Below are 13,979 nucleotides of genomic sequence, written 5' to 3'. Positions count from 1 at the left end.
CTGACTGGGCCCAGGTGGTAAACGAGGCCAATGAGCAGCAGCTGTGTCCTGGGGAGAGAGAAGAGCAAGAGAGAGACAGAGGGGTGGAGCAAGAGAGGAGGAGGAGGAGAAAAATACCACGCCCACACAAGGGCAGTATCAGGAGGCCCAGCTAGGGCTGTAACACCCCCTCCCATAAATACAAACCAGTGGTTTGTCACAGAACGTCCTACCCAACTTTTAAACATATCACCTACCATGCACCATAATAACGGTTAGGCATACCCTGCCAAATCTGCCAAGACCTTTTTGATGGGTTGAAAACACTGCACGGGGTTGGCTCAAGTCCCTCAACATAGTGTCCCAAGTGACAGCCAGATGTTTTTTGAGCCATCACATATGGAGAACCCAGCGAATAGCTAGAAGGCCTTTCCGAAACACTTTTCAGACGCTTCTTCGCTAGGTCATGGCGACAGGTATGCTGGTTAGCCAGAGGTGCAGGTTTGAATGTTTGTGTCGTACACAATGTGTCACACTGCAGGTCTTCTGGACCTAAAAGACGGTCAACAGGTGGCGGACCACAATTAGTCGATCTCTGACAGTGACCAAATGACACCACCGAGCAATTATGCTCCAACTGTCGCCTAGGACTGGCAACTTTGTCCGTTTGTGAACCACAGTTCACTCTTTTGAAAGCAGATCGATTTTGCTTTGAGTTGTCTTTTGAACAGTGAGCAATCAGGTGGCCAGGTTTGTGGCAGAAGAAACAGAGCTTTGCTCTGGATCTTGAAACCATGCCTGCATTAGCATTGTTAGCTGGCACACTCCTAGCCCTTGAGACCGACTGTTTCTGTTTGTAGGCCTCACAATTTGCAATTAAATGGTCAGGCTTAAAACAGAAAAAACACTTTTGTTTTGCCTTGGAATGGGACACAAGTACCTCACTCTTTGGGTACTGTGCAGCTGGCACATCACTAACCTTCACTGAGGCGACGTGTTGTACTTTGTACATTGTACTTTCACTTTTACTTCAAACTACTTAATAGATGTTTAAAAAGAACCTGGATACAAACCACAATGCCTTTGTTTTAAATCCTGTCCAGAGAGTGAGCTGGCTTGGCGGAGGTTTGCATTCACTGAGTGCTTCTTGTTACTGGTAATTTTAGGTGCTCGTTGGCACACACCTCCACATTCATATGAAGTCTTCATAATGAAAATAATAAAGTCCAAGCACCAGACGTGAGCCGTGAACACAGTACGTACTCAGCATCATCATTAGTCAGCATACTGAGCAATCCAGTGGATACAGAGCAATAGTATGATAAAAGTGTAGTGTTAAAGTGGTGTGTGGGTTCGGTAAATAATTGCAATACTCACAATGTAACTGTGTTTTGGTCATGAGGCGAGCATGGTTTAGTGCTCCTCTGTTATTTCTGTGCCCAGGTAATGCAGGGAGCTCTTTAAAATTTCATTATGAAGAATTGTATAAGGTACTTTCTGCTGCTCCCCTACTTCCAAAGGTACCACAGCAGCTGGTCCCTCATGTTTAATTTGGTGCAGATTTTATACTTAATGCCCTTCCTGAAGCAACCTTCTTTATGGGGACTTTGAAGCCTGCACGAGGCGTGCATTAGTTCATAACTCCTTGGACTGGGGTTGCGTCTGCCCCTAGGTCTCAAACTGGAAATCTTTTTCATGTAAGGTGAAGGTGCTAACCACTCCATCATGGAGGATCATCATAAGGAATTTGATGCTGTGGGATGCTAAGGATAGTGGGTGCTGGACATGCCTGCGAGTCGTCCATCTAATAAAAGTCATTAGAGAGAAGCAGGAAAATCAGTCTAATAAAGGAAAGAGGTTGGTGCTGAGTCTTGAGTCTTGGATGAAGGCCAGAGACATAATTTAGTTAGTGGTATGTGTGTGTGCATAGGGGTGGGGTTGATACACAGGGGTGTATTGATTGGTGGGTGTGTTTAACAGGGACCTGAAGCACCACAGCACCTCCTCCCCCACTAACACAAACCCCTCTCTGAATGAGACTGTATCTTCAGGTACATTATGTATAAGTGCTACAAGCTGTTGTTGTGCTGCTCATCGATCGCCTCCTTTTCTGAAACCAAAATAAAAAGGACCTGTCTGATAGCGTGTCGGGACACATCAATAGTAAACCCTTCAGGTCAGTATTTCAGAATTCATGAGCACCGATCCTTTAAAAAAGAGAGAAAGAAAATGTGAGAAAACGTGGAGAGCAGCCAGCACAAGAACCATACACAGGTTATCCTGGATAAATAAGTCTGCAGATTTCCCATTCAAATTCTGCACAGGTTACAATAGCACTACTGATCAGCCACAACATGGTCTGTGCTCTGACTCCAGCAGGGCCTGCTGTGATTTGACCCGGTGGGTGTGTTCTGTTCTTTCTCCAGGTGTAGCTGCTTCCCTTTTGTACGTCTGACTTGACTCAGCAATAAAGCCAGAGTACTTAATGCCAGAGAGAGGAGCACGCTGGTGCCAGAGAGCCGTTTTGATTTGCACTTTATGAGCTGTGTGTCTTCTGGTGATTTACCCTTCGTAACTTACTCTTTTGTTTGGTGGCCAACTTCTGGACTCTGTTATGTTTGTTTCTCTCTTTTTTTCAAGGTCGTAGCAGAATTCGCATCTTTTACATTTTTATTATTAATAAAACCCTTTACTTGGATTATTTTGCCTTTTAGGTTACTTTCCCACTTCCCCAGTTTAGGCAGGCAACACAGTGACCCAAGGTTTCCCAGCACAGCATTTCAGTGTAAGAAGAATGGGCCTTATTTACTTCACCTTGCCATGTGTGCTGTGGAAAATCAGGGTTTGTAGTCCTGACATTTTAAAATGTATTATGAAGTCCTTTTAAATAAGTAAGAGGCTCTTTTATAATGGAAGTCCCGCTCAGTTCAGCTCTTTGTGTTGCTCCATGTGGATGCTTGAGCGTCGCTGTGCAGCACTGATGGAAGTCCTGCTCTTTCATCTGCTGCAGGGGGAAAGCTGTGAGCTCACCCTAAACTGTACGTTACAAAGGTAACTCTGCTTCTGTGAATCACAGATCTTTCACAAACGGGACAACAAAATCCCACGTGGTAACCTACAACCGGCCTCTCAAAATCCTTATGCCCTGAAAGATTCACAGAGACCAGTGCGGCTGTTTTGTTCCCTCGCAACTTAACAAGGTTGATGACTCATCCCAGCCAACGATCTTACAAAAACACAATTCCCACTCGCTGATCACCTTGTACTGGCTAATGACAGAACATCCAGAGCTAGCACAGACCCAGAGGCCACGCTGAGCAATTAACCTTAGAAAATGTTTAAGGTGCCTTGAGAAATACTCTGTGAGCTGCATTGACCTAAAGGATGAAAAACTGTTATAAGCTCACATCAGCAGCCTTCAGGTTTCTTTCAGGGACTCCAGTGACCTTCAAGTGGCTTGATCAATGATATAAACACTGCTCCAGTGGTGTCCATCTGAATGAGCCTTTCAGAACAGATAAGAGGTGCTTCATTGCCGAGGAGACTGTTTGAGACGTGTGCTGTTTTTCCCTCCAATGGTTTCCAAACTCACTGGACTGACCTCTTCTGTCATATCAGCCCTTCATCTGTGAGGTGAGGCATCTTTTTGATCACCACATGGACAAACTATGCAACAGAACCGCCAGGCATGAGTAAGGCACTTGTGTTCTAAAGTTAATGGGGGAAGCCTCTGACCCATCTTCAGTCTCCACATACACTCGGAAAAGACAGCTCAGGGGAAGGACCCTGCATGGGGCTCAATGCACCTTTGCTGGCATGAAACTGAGACATTAGGTCATGCTCTGTCTTAGTCCAAAACACAAATGGCCACTTTGACAGTTGCTACGGTCCTTCCGTGTCCTGCCTCTTGTGCTTCTCCTACTATTTGTTTGAAACACAGCTTCCATTAGTTACACAGATGGTGGAAATCCAACTCCAGTGTGCAGGTGTTCTATCAAATGCGGCATTTCCTCTCTTTGAGGCAGACAAAATCTTTATCTGATATACAAAGCAGACCAGGTTTCCCTGAGGTGATGCACACTTGAAAAATTAACTCACAACAGCGGCCAAGCTAAGAACTCCCATCCAGAGCTGTGACCAGGCCACTGAGCACAAATCAGTACCTCCAGGAGGCGCATACAACTATTTGCATCTGCAGTGCCAATTTCACACATGTGGGGCAAAACTGTAATCCTAACAAGGTACTAGCAGCACAGGTGCTGTAGCCAAAGTCAGGAAGGAAAGCTGGCAACAAAAGTAGGCTTCTGCAAGTGTGCAAGTTAATCTTTTAAGTCTTTACTCAATCAATAAGTTATAAAGGGCAGATCTCACTCTAATTAAATTTGTGCACACCATTTCACAAAAGTGTTGATTCAATTATGGTGTGCCTGACAAGTTTGTTCCTATTTTTTTAACACATGTAGAGACGTAAACAGACAACCGGGAGTAACATTAAAAATATCTGAATAATGATTCATTCTAGATTTTTAAAAGTGAGGGAGGGTGAACAGATACAAATTTACACCAAAATAAATAAAAAATTAAGATGTTAATAAACATGAACGTATTATTCAGAGCAGATTACGATAAAATAGAAGAAATTAATTTATTTAGGAAATAATAATAATAATAATAATAATAATAATAATAATAATAATAATAATAATAATAATAATAATAATAATAATAATAATAATAATAATAATGTTTGTTGTTTGGTTTTATTGCTTTTGCCGCTCTCTAGTGGATTCACTTTAAAACTACATGACCTCCCATAATGCACTTTCTCCTTTTATTCCCATCATTCCTTGCAGCAAACCTTCTGCACCGGTCAAGATGGCGGACAGAGCAGGTACCGTAATGTGCCTTCTCCCAAAAAAATATTGTCCTGTTTTTGTTTTATATGTCATCATCTTGGCATATAACGAGGCTTTTGGGGACTGAGGGGTGTTTTCTATCAGACAAGCCGTGAATTCGTCACTTGAAGGTCTTTTTCGGACTGAAGGCCTCGCTAAACCCTTTGAGTCACGTCAAGGACTTTGCGTGTCATTGGCGGATTTACTGTGAAAATAAATCTGCAGGCCGCTTTTTTACATTTAACTGCACCTTTCAGAGTGACCTACAGCTTGGATGAAGCTCTAATAATCGTGCTGTTGATAAACGTGTCGATTATATAACGGTTTCTTTAGCTAGCTTGCTCGGTAGCACGCAAACACGGTGCGATTAGCACAAACTAGGATGGTCTCTTTGACCAACTTTAATTGTAAAAAAAACATAAAGAAGAACTTGGGTGCCTTGTTGTGTGCTTTATGGTGTTTTTGAAAAGCGGTCCAGCAAACTTTCATTCATTATGTCATCACAATCGGCTACACACACCTGGTAAATTTCAAACTAGCTCCTAGCGAGTCGGCTGCTGTGTTTTGAGTGTAATTGAATTACTGCGACGACTGAAAACATGTTAACAAGTTGTTAATTATTTTGCAGAATTAAGAGCTTCGGTTTTTAATTAGTCTCCGTAACTCTTAGCCTGATAATTATTTGAAAGGTTAATAGTTTATTGGATTTTTTTTTTTAAAAAGTCAGAAAATATGTAGGGAAATTACAATTTTGTATCCTCGGTACACGATGTTGCCACTTTTTGTCTTCTTAGACAAGCGGTTTAAACGTGTTTTTAGATTGCTAATGTTTGTAATTCAGTGGCATGTTTTTATTCTTTGTTGACAGTGTGCATTTTCAGTGATGACGCTCTTTTTACGTGTTTTTAGTTTCCTTAGCTGAGAAGCGGCTGATGGACGTGAAACTCAACGAGCTGGGAGCCTGGCTTGGAGGTCGAGACTTTACTCCCAATGGCATCCTCTCAGCCATTCGCAGGGGTGAGTACATCTTGCTCCGACTACTTCTGGTGGGCAGGAAAAACGTTTTTCTTTTCTTTTTTTTTATCTACTGGAACTTGGTTTTTAAACACTGACTGATTATTTATATACATTTTTTTCAGCTTGCACTGTCGGTTGCTTTGGATCTTTGACCCCCACATATTTAAACTAGAGCTGGGCGATATGAGATTTTTTCATATCACGATATGTTTTTTTCATTTCAGGCGATAACGATATCTATCACGATATAAGCCAAATAACTATATTTGTAAGATTTAAATGTGCCGTTGCTCACAAGTAAAATGTGAAATAATCAGCAGCTTGTTTTTATTTAAATATTTATTTCCCATAATAAGTTCAACAGGGGAGATGTACTTAAGGAACATGAGACTTTTTCAGATAAATAAAGGCAAATATTGCAAACTACACAAAAGGCAGCCGCTAAAGCGTTTAAGTTTCAAAATAGAACAAACGAAACAGACTAAATTGTCAATTCCACTTAGAAACAAAATATTAATTCTAAAAATAAATCTTAGTTTGTTTTACAGAAGAACAGACAAAACTGACTAACTTTTGTCAATATCAAATAAACTGAGAACTAAAAGGAAATTCTCAATCTCTCCTTGTTGTATAGCTGAGCTTTTCAAACAGTTTTAACAGTTACTTTAGTCTGACAAAAGCCGAATGACGAATTAGCGCTTCCAGTCAGAGACTGAGGCTACGTCCACACGTACACGGGTATTTTTGAAAACGGAGATTTTCCGTTTTCGTTTTAAAAAATAATCCCGTCCGCACATAAAGAGAGAAATCAAGGAAAACGCTGCTATGAACATGCCAAAGCAGCAGGTGGCGCTAGATTCCTAACCGTGCAGAAATATTGGCCAATCAGAAGTCTAGAAGCCTCGGTGGAAAAAAGTAAACAAAGCTGCGGCATAGAAGCAGAACCGAGTCGTATGTGTGGAGGGACAGTAACTGTGTGTATATGTAAGCATTTAAACACTGCAGAGAGTAGAATTAACAGTAACAGTATTGTGCGGCTTGGCACTAGTTCTGTACGTAACAAGTCACGCGACGTGACGCTGCGGCTGTGATTGGTTCGGCTCTGCGCTACTTAATTTGGATTGGCTGACCTTTTTTTTTTTTTTTTTTTTAAAGAGGACAAGAGCGGCGAGGTCTATCGCGATAGCTTAATTTCTCTATCGAGTAAAAGTTATATCGCGATACATATCGTTATCGTTCTATCGCCCAGCTCTAATTTAAACCCATCCACATTAACTACTTCAGCTTATTGCATCTTTATGGTTTCACCTGTAACGCATCTGTTATGTAAGGAATGTTATTTATGAGGGCTCAGCTCTGCCTTTGGCTAGGCGCTTCCTTAGTACACGGGTCCTGAACCTCTCCAGTGACTTTATCAGAAAATGGATATGTATATAAAAATAAACAATGGCTTTGTGTGTGAATATTTCAGTTTTTGGCATTGATCAGATGTCCAACTCCAGGCCTGGGGGGGGGCAGTGAGGCTAAATTACCTCCTCAACATGTCTTGAAGCTCTCAAGAGGCCTGCCAATGAACTAATCATTTCATTCAGTGGTGTTGACCCAGGGTGTTATCTAAACTCAGCAGGACACCGGCATGGAGTTCGACACCCCTGATCTAAAACACTCTTTACATTTACCAGCAGTACAATTGTGTCCTTAAACACAGATTCTTAAAAAAATATTTTACGATGTGCATCATAGCTCATGTTTATCGCCTTGATTTTTGCTGAACCTCAGTAAAAATGGTCAGCATGGCTGTGTAGTTTTAACTCCCAGTTGGTATGGATTCCAGATCTAAAAACAAAAAAGTGTGAGGGGAAAATGGAATGATTTCTTCACTTTCACCACCAAGTATTTTTAATCTAAAGCTGGACTTTAGTTAAAATTATGTTGAAAATTGACTGTTTTAAAGTTTTTAGATTTCACTTTGATATATTTTCTGATTGGGGCCCCTTAAGATTGATTTGCACAGAAACCTGGGTTGAAAATTATACCTGCTCTGTCTCAAAGTGGATTTAAAAATGCTAGTTTAACTCCACTTCTCTTTTGTTAGTAATAAGTATAAAATAAAGTGAAAATCCAGAATTGAAGTACAAAATAATCAGAAATGGCCCACTGGAGAGTAAGAATCTACTCATTTAGGCTACTTTACACTTAATCTTAGTATCCTTCTTTACATGAGGCTCGTGCTTTGTGGTCTTTTATTTTTTTGAATCACAAATTGCTGAAAAATGTCTCTTGACAGTAAAGGTTGCTGACCCCTGTGCTAGTAGCTTTACTTATACTTGGGACACTAATTTGAGAATTTGGCCTCAGTAGTAATTAAGGTCACAGAATGAGTGCTCCTCTTGCATGTATTGAATACTAAACAGGACACTTGACCATGCTGTTTTCTCTTCTAGGCCATGACAGATACTACAACAAGTACATCAATGTGAAGAAGGGGGGCATCGGTGGTGTAGCTATGCTGCTCGTGGGCTACGTGGCCATCAGCTACTTATGGGAATACGACCACATCAGTAAGAAACACACTCGCTTACAGAGCCTCTTTTCTTTCTTTGCACTCCTGTCACAGTTAACCTCACTGGTTAAAAAAAAAAAGCTAATATGTTAAACGACTTCTGCTTCTTTTCTTGTAGAACACGATCGCTGGAGGAAGTACCACTGAGCCCCTTCAGGAACGCGTCAGCTCTTTCTATCCTCGGCTCTGTTCATATGTGATTGTTGTGACCAATAAAAAATAAGGATAAGGATTTACTGTTGTGAGTGTACTGTGTAAATCTCAGAAGTGGCTATGAGAAGATCAGAAGTGAGGGGTAAAAAAAATTAATAAAATCTGAAACAAGAACATTTATTTGTACAGACAGAATATGTTCAGACTGTCAACAAAGCGTCTCTTCCAGCTGCTCTGCACTACCGTACCTGCCACACACGGCTGCTAAACAGAGGCTGAAATGTCCAGAATGAGACCGTTGTAGCTAGTGTGGATTTGGGCACTGAGTACAAGCTAAATTACATTCCTAAGATGTTTATCACATTTGTTCAATTTTTATTTTTTTTTTCCCACGGTCAGACTTGGAACATAGCAGTGGCAGTTGCAGTCACATGACCTGAGGAACAACAGCACCTGTATTGGTGTTTGCAGCAGTCTGGACCCTGGGAGTGACTCTTCAAAGTCACCTGTACTGTACAAACCCAGCAAATCAGGCCGGATGACCTTTTTTCTTGTCACTTTCATGTGTCCACAGGCCCCCCTCCCACTGTCCGTGTCTGTCGGGCAGCAGTTAGTCTTTAAGAAACACCAGCATGTAGAGCAGTCTTCCCCAGTCTCTCTTCTGCTCACATCAGGGGTGGTGCGCTACAGCACTGAGGTGTTCGGCTGAAGGTTACTGACCACTCAGGAAGGCGAGATGGCCTTTAGTGCATTTGTTGGCATAGTGGCCCTTCTCGCCACACTGCAGACAAGAGGAAGACGGAAATGAAGCAATTAACGACATTTACTGCATGTTCCAGTTGTTCCCAGTAGCGAGGGAAAAAAAAAAAATCCTCTAATTTTAAAGGAGATTGTTTTAGGGGTGTTTTCCCTTCATTATTTACAGTCATATGTGCTGTGAGATTGGTGGCTCTGTTAAAAGTGTACAAGGTTTAAATAATGATATCAGTGAATGTCCAAGTAAATCCTATAACCCAAAACCCCAGGCTGTTGGAACAGCTGCTCCACCCACATTCATACATGTTCAGCATACAATTTGCAAGAGACAGCCAATCAGAAAAAAGTGGGAAGCAAACTTAAAACTGATGATTCCAGATTGTGTTTGAACTGAGGAGCCAGACTCTTGTGCACATTTTTCATCCCAAAGAGATTTGTGTCACTGCCTTTTGCTTTTAGGCAAATGTGTAAAGTACTACACTGTGGAGAGCCAAGAAATTCAGAAAATTGTTCCCCTTTAAGAAGCTGGATAAATTCACAAGAGCACAAGTGATCCATCTTATTCAAGGCTCACTGCAACCACGCAGAGGAAACCAGTATTATAGGTAAAACCTTACAAGTGCATCTAAACTTGAGAAAAGTCTGGTTTTAATGATCTAAATGTATGGCCGGTGCATGCTTTGGCAATATAACCAACCACAGTTTGATTAATGATTGCAATTACGACCAAAGCGAGAGACTGGCATAGCTTTAATCACACAGATGTACAGCCGACTCACCTTGTAGCAGGTGACTTGGTCCAGCGGACGAGGCCCTCTGTTGGCATTTAGATTGTTCTGCTGAGACACAGTAGTCGTGTTGTTCTGCTGCCGCTGGGCTGGGATGGAGTTGGTGAGCTGGATTAAGGAGAGCGACGAGCGACCAATGGTAGGCACGGGCTGCGGCAGGAGGCAAGCAGAGAGACTGTTTTCACTGTGCACCTCAGCAACAGGAACCAACAGTTAAATAGAAGCACCGAGAGTCATGCTGATTCATCCTGTGAGATGGATCCACGCCGGCATCGGGATGCATCATTCGAGTGTTTGTGTGCATTCTTACCTTTGCCTGGTTCTGGTTTTGCTGTGGGAGAGGAGGCTGTTCAGAAGCGCCCATAGGCAGCTCAAATCGGGGGCTGTGGAGGAACATCAACGTATAATTTACGTTACTGCAGGGTGAAGTCTCAAAAAACTTAATCCAGCTATCCATCATTATAAAATCAAACAAAGACCATTTATACTGGAGTGTAATGTAATGAAATTCCTGCACAATTGCTTGGCAGATTTAACCAACTTAATGTGGAGCAGCGGTCCTATCAGGAATCATACCTGTTGTGTAGGAAGTAAATGTAAAAGGACTACTTACTGCATAAATTTACAGGACTTTCCTTCTGGACAGAAGCCCACCAAGTAGTTCACACAGATCACCCTTCTGGTATGTCGGTGTCGGCAGTCAGGACCTGAGGTAAGAAGACGGAGACACAGATGAGGACAAATAATAAGACGTATTATGTTTTTCTCCATTTAAACCACAGAACAGACAGGCTACGTCTATAAGCAGTGGGTTTGTGGTATTAGTACCAGAATTTGACCTTACCGTGTTTGCAGAAGCCTCGGTCATACCAGGGACAGTCTTTGATCTTGGACTCTGGATCTATGTGTAGGAAAGGACACTCCTTGTTGCTGCATTCACCTGTGAGGGTCGCAGAACAAAACATTAATCAGTACGGCATTCATCTGACAAGATCTGTGCAAAGTTTAACCAAATAAATGCACTCATGATGTCAACTCACCGAACTTTGAGTAGAAGTAGCATTCAGGCATCTTGGTCATGTCGTATTCGTGGAGAAACTCGCACTGGTCTCCCTTCTTACACAGACCTCTGAGCCAGTGCTTACACACCACTGTCTTCTCTCCACTGATGTGACGGAACGGACACATCCCACCTGTGAGACACAGTGCGCTTTGTGACCTTCTCCTCATTAAGACACACATGGCTCTCAGTGTCATGCTGATCACTTAAAACACAATTTAGTACTTTAAATTTGGACATTTTGAGATCAGCAGAGACTGGCCTAATGGCAGGGATTGAAATGGTTACAAAAGTGATTAATAAAGATGGGGGGGAAAGGTCATTTCCCTTGAAGCTATTAGAGGAGTAATATAATTCACAACATTATGAAAATGGGCTATTCTTGGAAATCAGTGAGGTGCAGGCTACTGTAGCAGTGCGTAAACAGTATATCTAAGGCTGTATTTAGACATGAGAGGTCGAGCTTGCTTAAAAAAAGGTCAACCAGCACCGATCTGTGCGTTTGAGTGGCGTGAAGTGTCTAAACTTTAACTTTACGGAAGTTAAAGAGTTCATTGTTGGGGCCGTTCACGCTGCAGTGACATCACCACAGAGTTGAGACCATGTTGTGATTTTACCTTTCTGACACGCAGCTCTCATGAAGAACTCACACACAGCAGACCCGGACTCTGCAGAGACACACACGATCACAGGGTCAATGAACATAAGTAGTCAGTGGCGGTCAACTCTCCCCTCGTCAATTTTACCGTTAATTCCGCTTAAGGTTAACCCGCAGCGGGCTTAGTACCAGCTAGCATCCCAGCACTTACTATCCATGCCGGGGAAAGGCAGCGGCTGGGCTCCCAGCTGCTGCTCCACGGCAATCTCCAGGTCAAACTTGATGTGGTCCACGTTGGCCAGTAAATCCTGCATGTCCCCTGCAGTCTATTCACTCCTCCGATCAGATAAATGTCCGTTTCGGTTAAGCTAGCTCGAAGTCTAGCTACTAGCTACCAAGTTCCCTCTCAGCCTGCTAAGGCGGCTAGCCAAGCTAACTGATAAGTTAGCACCAAACTCCAAACTCCGATACCGAGAATACAACAGATGCCGTAGTTTGTAGGTCTAATGTCGGTTTTAAAGACAAGCCATGGACACGACCGGCCCGTAAATGTTTGTATGTCCCCGAACTACTCCTTGTTCTGTGTGGATGATGGGAGGCGCGCAGGCTGACCTCCGACCTGACAAAATCAGACAAGACTAAACGATCGCAGAGCGCTTCGTTAAATCCACAACTCAACAGTAAGTTTCAGTTTTTCCACATGATGAAGAAATGCTGCTTTAGTAGAATCTGTCAGCATTTCTCTTTGGGCTTAAACTGTAAGAAATGAGAAAAATTACAGGAAAAAACCGTGGAGCCAAAACAGAAATTTCTATAGTATAGTATAGTGACAAAACAAATTTCCCACGTGTGGGACTAATAAAGGTTATCTTATCTTATCTTAGTAGATCATTTGTAATCTGAATGTAAGAGCATTGAAATCAGAAATTACTGTAGTGTAGCATGAATAGCCAGGGGGGAGCTGGAAGGAAAAGATGTAAAACTGATTACATTTGGATTCTGGTGCCCCTTTATGTCTGACACCATTGGTACAAAACATATTTTATATCAGTCTGTGTGGTTCAGAGGCCCGACAAGGTTTTATTCAGCTTCACTGAAGTGTTTTTTTTTTCTTTATAAAATCCATCGCTGTTGCTTTCGTGCATTTATTATGATTATTATAGAGCTTCTCAGTGGGAAAGCTGAGGGTACTGGGATGTGTTATTTTGATCTTCAATGATTGATTGATTGAATCTTTATTTTGAACATGTTGAAAAAGTACAACAAAATAGAATTAAAAGAGACAAATGAACAAAGCAAAACAAAAGGAAAACGAGCAACCACAACTCCAATTAACGTTCATGTTCAAAAAGGAGCAGGAAGAAGCATAAGCTTATTTAATCCCACCCCTTTTCCACTATCTAGTATCAATAGACTACAGAAATACCTCATTGCAATTACATTATATGTTATGTGTAATTTTTTTTTTTATATATACATATATGTTTCTATCTATCCATACATACGTATATACACACATATACACATCATGTTGAGCAAAACCTGATTTTGGCTCATTTGAACCCAAACACTAATCAACACTTCTCAAACCGAGCTTGTCTGTTGATGGAGTTCAAGTTCAACTTTTATTCGCCACATGCAGTGGCAGGTTGCCCTGCAGTGGAATGCAGGGCAACCTGCACGTGACGAGCAACAGGGTTGGGTAGGGGAAAGGAGTAATCCCAGGCAACACAGCAGCCATCCTGCCCCTCGCCGTCTCTCCAGTGCGGGTCCAGACCCGCCTCGTGTTCCCAAGGAGGCAACAAGCATCGAAGGCATTGGAAGGGGAGGGGGGATGTGTGAGTGCTTATCAGTGTAAGTGTATGTGTGTCCGTGTCCATAGTTCAGCTGAGACAGTTTCCTTCGCCCTACCAGGCTAAGTGAACAGTCTATCAGTCCCTCCAGGGCACTTGGGCTCACCCGAGCCCAGACTTCTCCTTGAGAAAAGGGTGTCAATAGCATTCAGAGACCAGTTGATCAAATCCATAATTCTCTTTTAGGTTTTAGAGAACAGACTGTGAGAGAGTGTTCCAGGGAAAGTAATACACACGAGACAAGACAAGGACACAAGAGGCTAAGCAGGGAAGATAAGGGGAAGGAGGAGAGGAGAAAAGTGCGACTGCAAACAAGA

The 13,979-nt window shown here is 42.3% G+C and overlaps 2 protein-coding genes across 2 annotated transcripts; one reads left to right on the top strand and one right to left on the bottom strand.

The window, feature by feature from the left end:
• Positions 1 to 4,740: 4,740 nt before the first annotated feature.
• On the top strand, positions 4,741 to 8,686 carry atp5mf (ATP synthase membrane subunit f). Its single transcript, XM_026165506.2, has 4 exons — positions 4,741 to 4,870; positions 5,784 to 5,891; positions 8,336 to 8,452; positions 8,573 to 8,686. Exons 1-4 carry the CDS (start codon positions 4,783 to 4,785, stop codon positions 8,599 to 8,601), a joined length of 342 nt encoding a protein of 113 aa, XP_026021291.2. The 5' UTR covers positions 4,741 to 4,782; the 3' UTR covers positions 8,602 to 8,686.
• A 77-nt stretch (positions 8,687 to 8,763) lies between these two features.
• On the bottom strand, positions 8,764 to 12,453 carry cpsf4 (cleavage and polyadenylation specific factor 4). The gene is made up of 8 exons (XM_026165505.2): positions 12,021 to 12,453; positions 11,829 to 11,879; positions 11,192 to 11,344; positions 10,996 to 11,091; positions 10,765 to 10,858; positions 10,462 to 10,534; positions 10,143 to 10,301; positions 8,764 to 9,388 (listed from the first exon to the last, which is right to left on the bottom strand). The coding sequence occupies exons 1-8, from the start codon at positions 12,121 to 12,123 to the stop codon at positions 9,320 to 9,322; spliced, it is 798 nt and encodes a 265-aa protein (XP_026021290.1). The 5' UTR covers positions 12,124 to 12,453; the 3' UTR covers positions 8,764 to 9,319.
• Positions 12,454 to 13,979: the final 1,526 nt, after the last annotated feature.

This window comes from Astatotilapia calliptera, chromosome 4 (genome assembly GCF_964374335.1).
Source record: "Astatotilapia calliptera chromosome 4, fAstCal68.1, whole genome shotgun sequence".
In the NCBI taxonomy this organism is placed as follows: domain Eukaryota; kingdom Metazoa; phylum Chordata; class Actinopteri; order Cichliformes; family Cichlidae; genus Astatotilapia; species Astatotilapia calliptera.
This window is presented reverse-complemented; position numbering and strand designations above follow the sequence as displayed.

What these genes read in the sequence shown, in the direction of transcription:
- atp5mf (XM_026165506.2), top strand. Translation starts at nt 4,783, where the DNA reads ATGACCTCCCATAATGCACTTTCTCCTTTTATTCCCATCATTCCTTGC. An exon ending in CCTCTCAGCCATTCGCAGGG is followed by an intron (nt 5,892 to 8,335) that starts GTGAGTACATCT and finishes TTTCTCTTCTAG; the next exon opens with GCCATGACAGATACTACAAC. An exon ending in ATGGGAATACGACCACATCA is followed by an intron (nt 8,453 to 8,572) that starts GTAAGAAACACA and finishes CTTTTCTTGTAG; the next exon opens with AACACGATCGCTGGAGGAAG.
- cpsf4 (XM_026165505.2), bottom strand. Translation starts at nt 12,123, where the DNA reads ATGCAGGATTTACTGGCCAACGTGGACCACATCAAGTTTGACCTGGAG. An exon ending in CTACTTCTACTCAAAGTTCG is followed by an intron (nt 11,092 to 11,191) that starts GTGAGTTGACAT and finishes CGACCCTCACAG; the next exon opens with GTGAATGCAGCAACAAGGAG. An exon ending in ACCAAGTCACCTGCTACAAG is followed by an intron (nt 9,389 to 10,142) that starts GTGAGTCGGCTG and finishes TCTTGTCTGCAG; the next exon opens with TGTGGCGAGAAGGGCCACTA.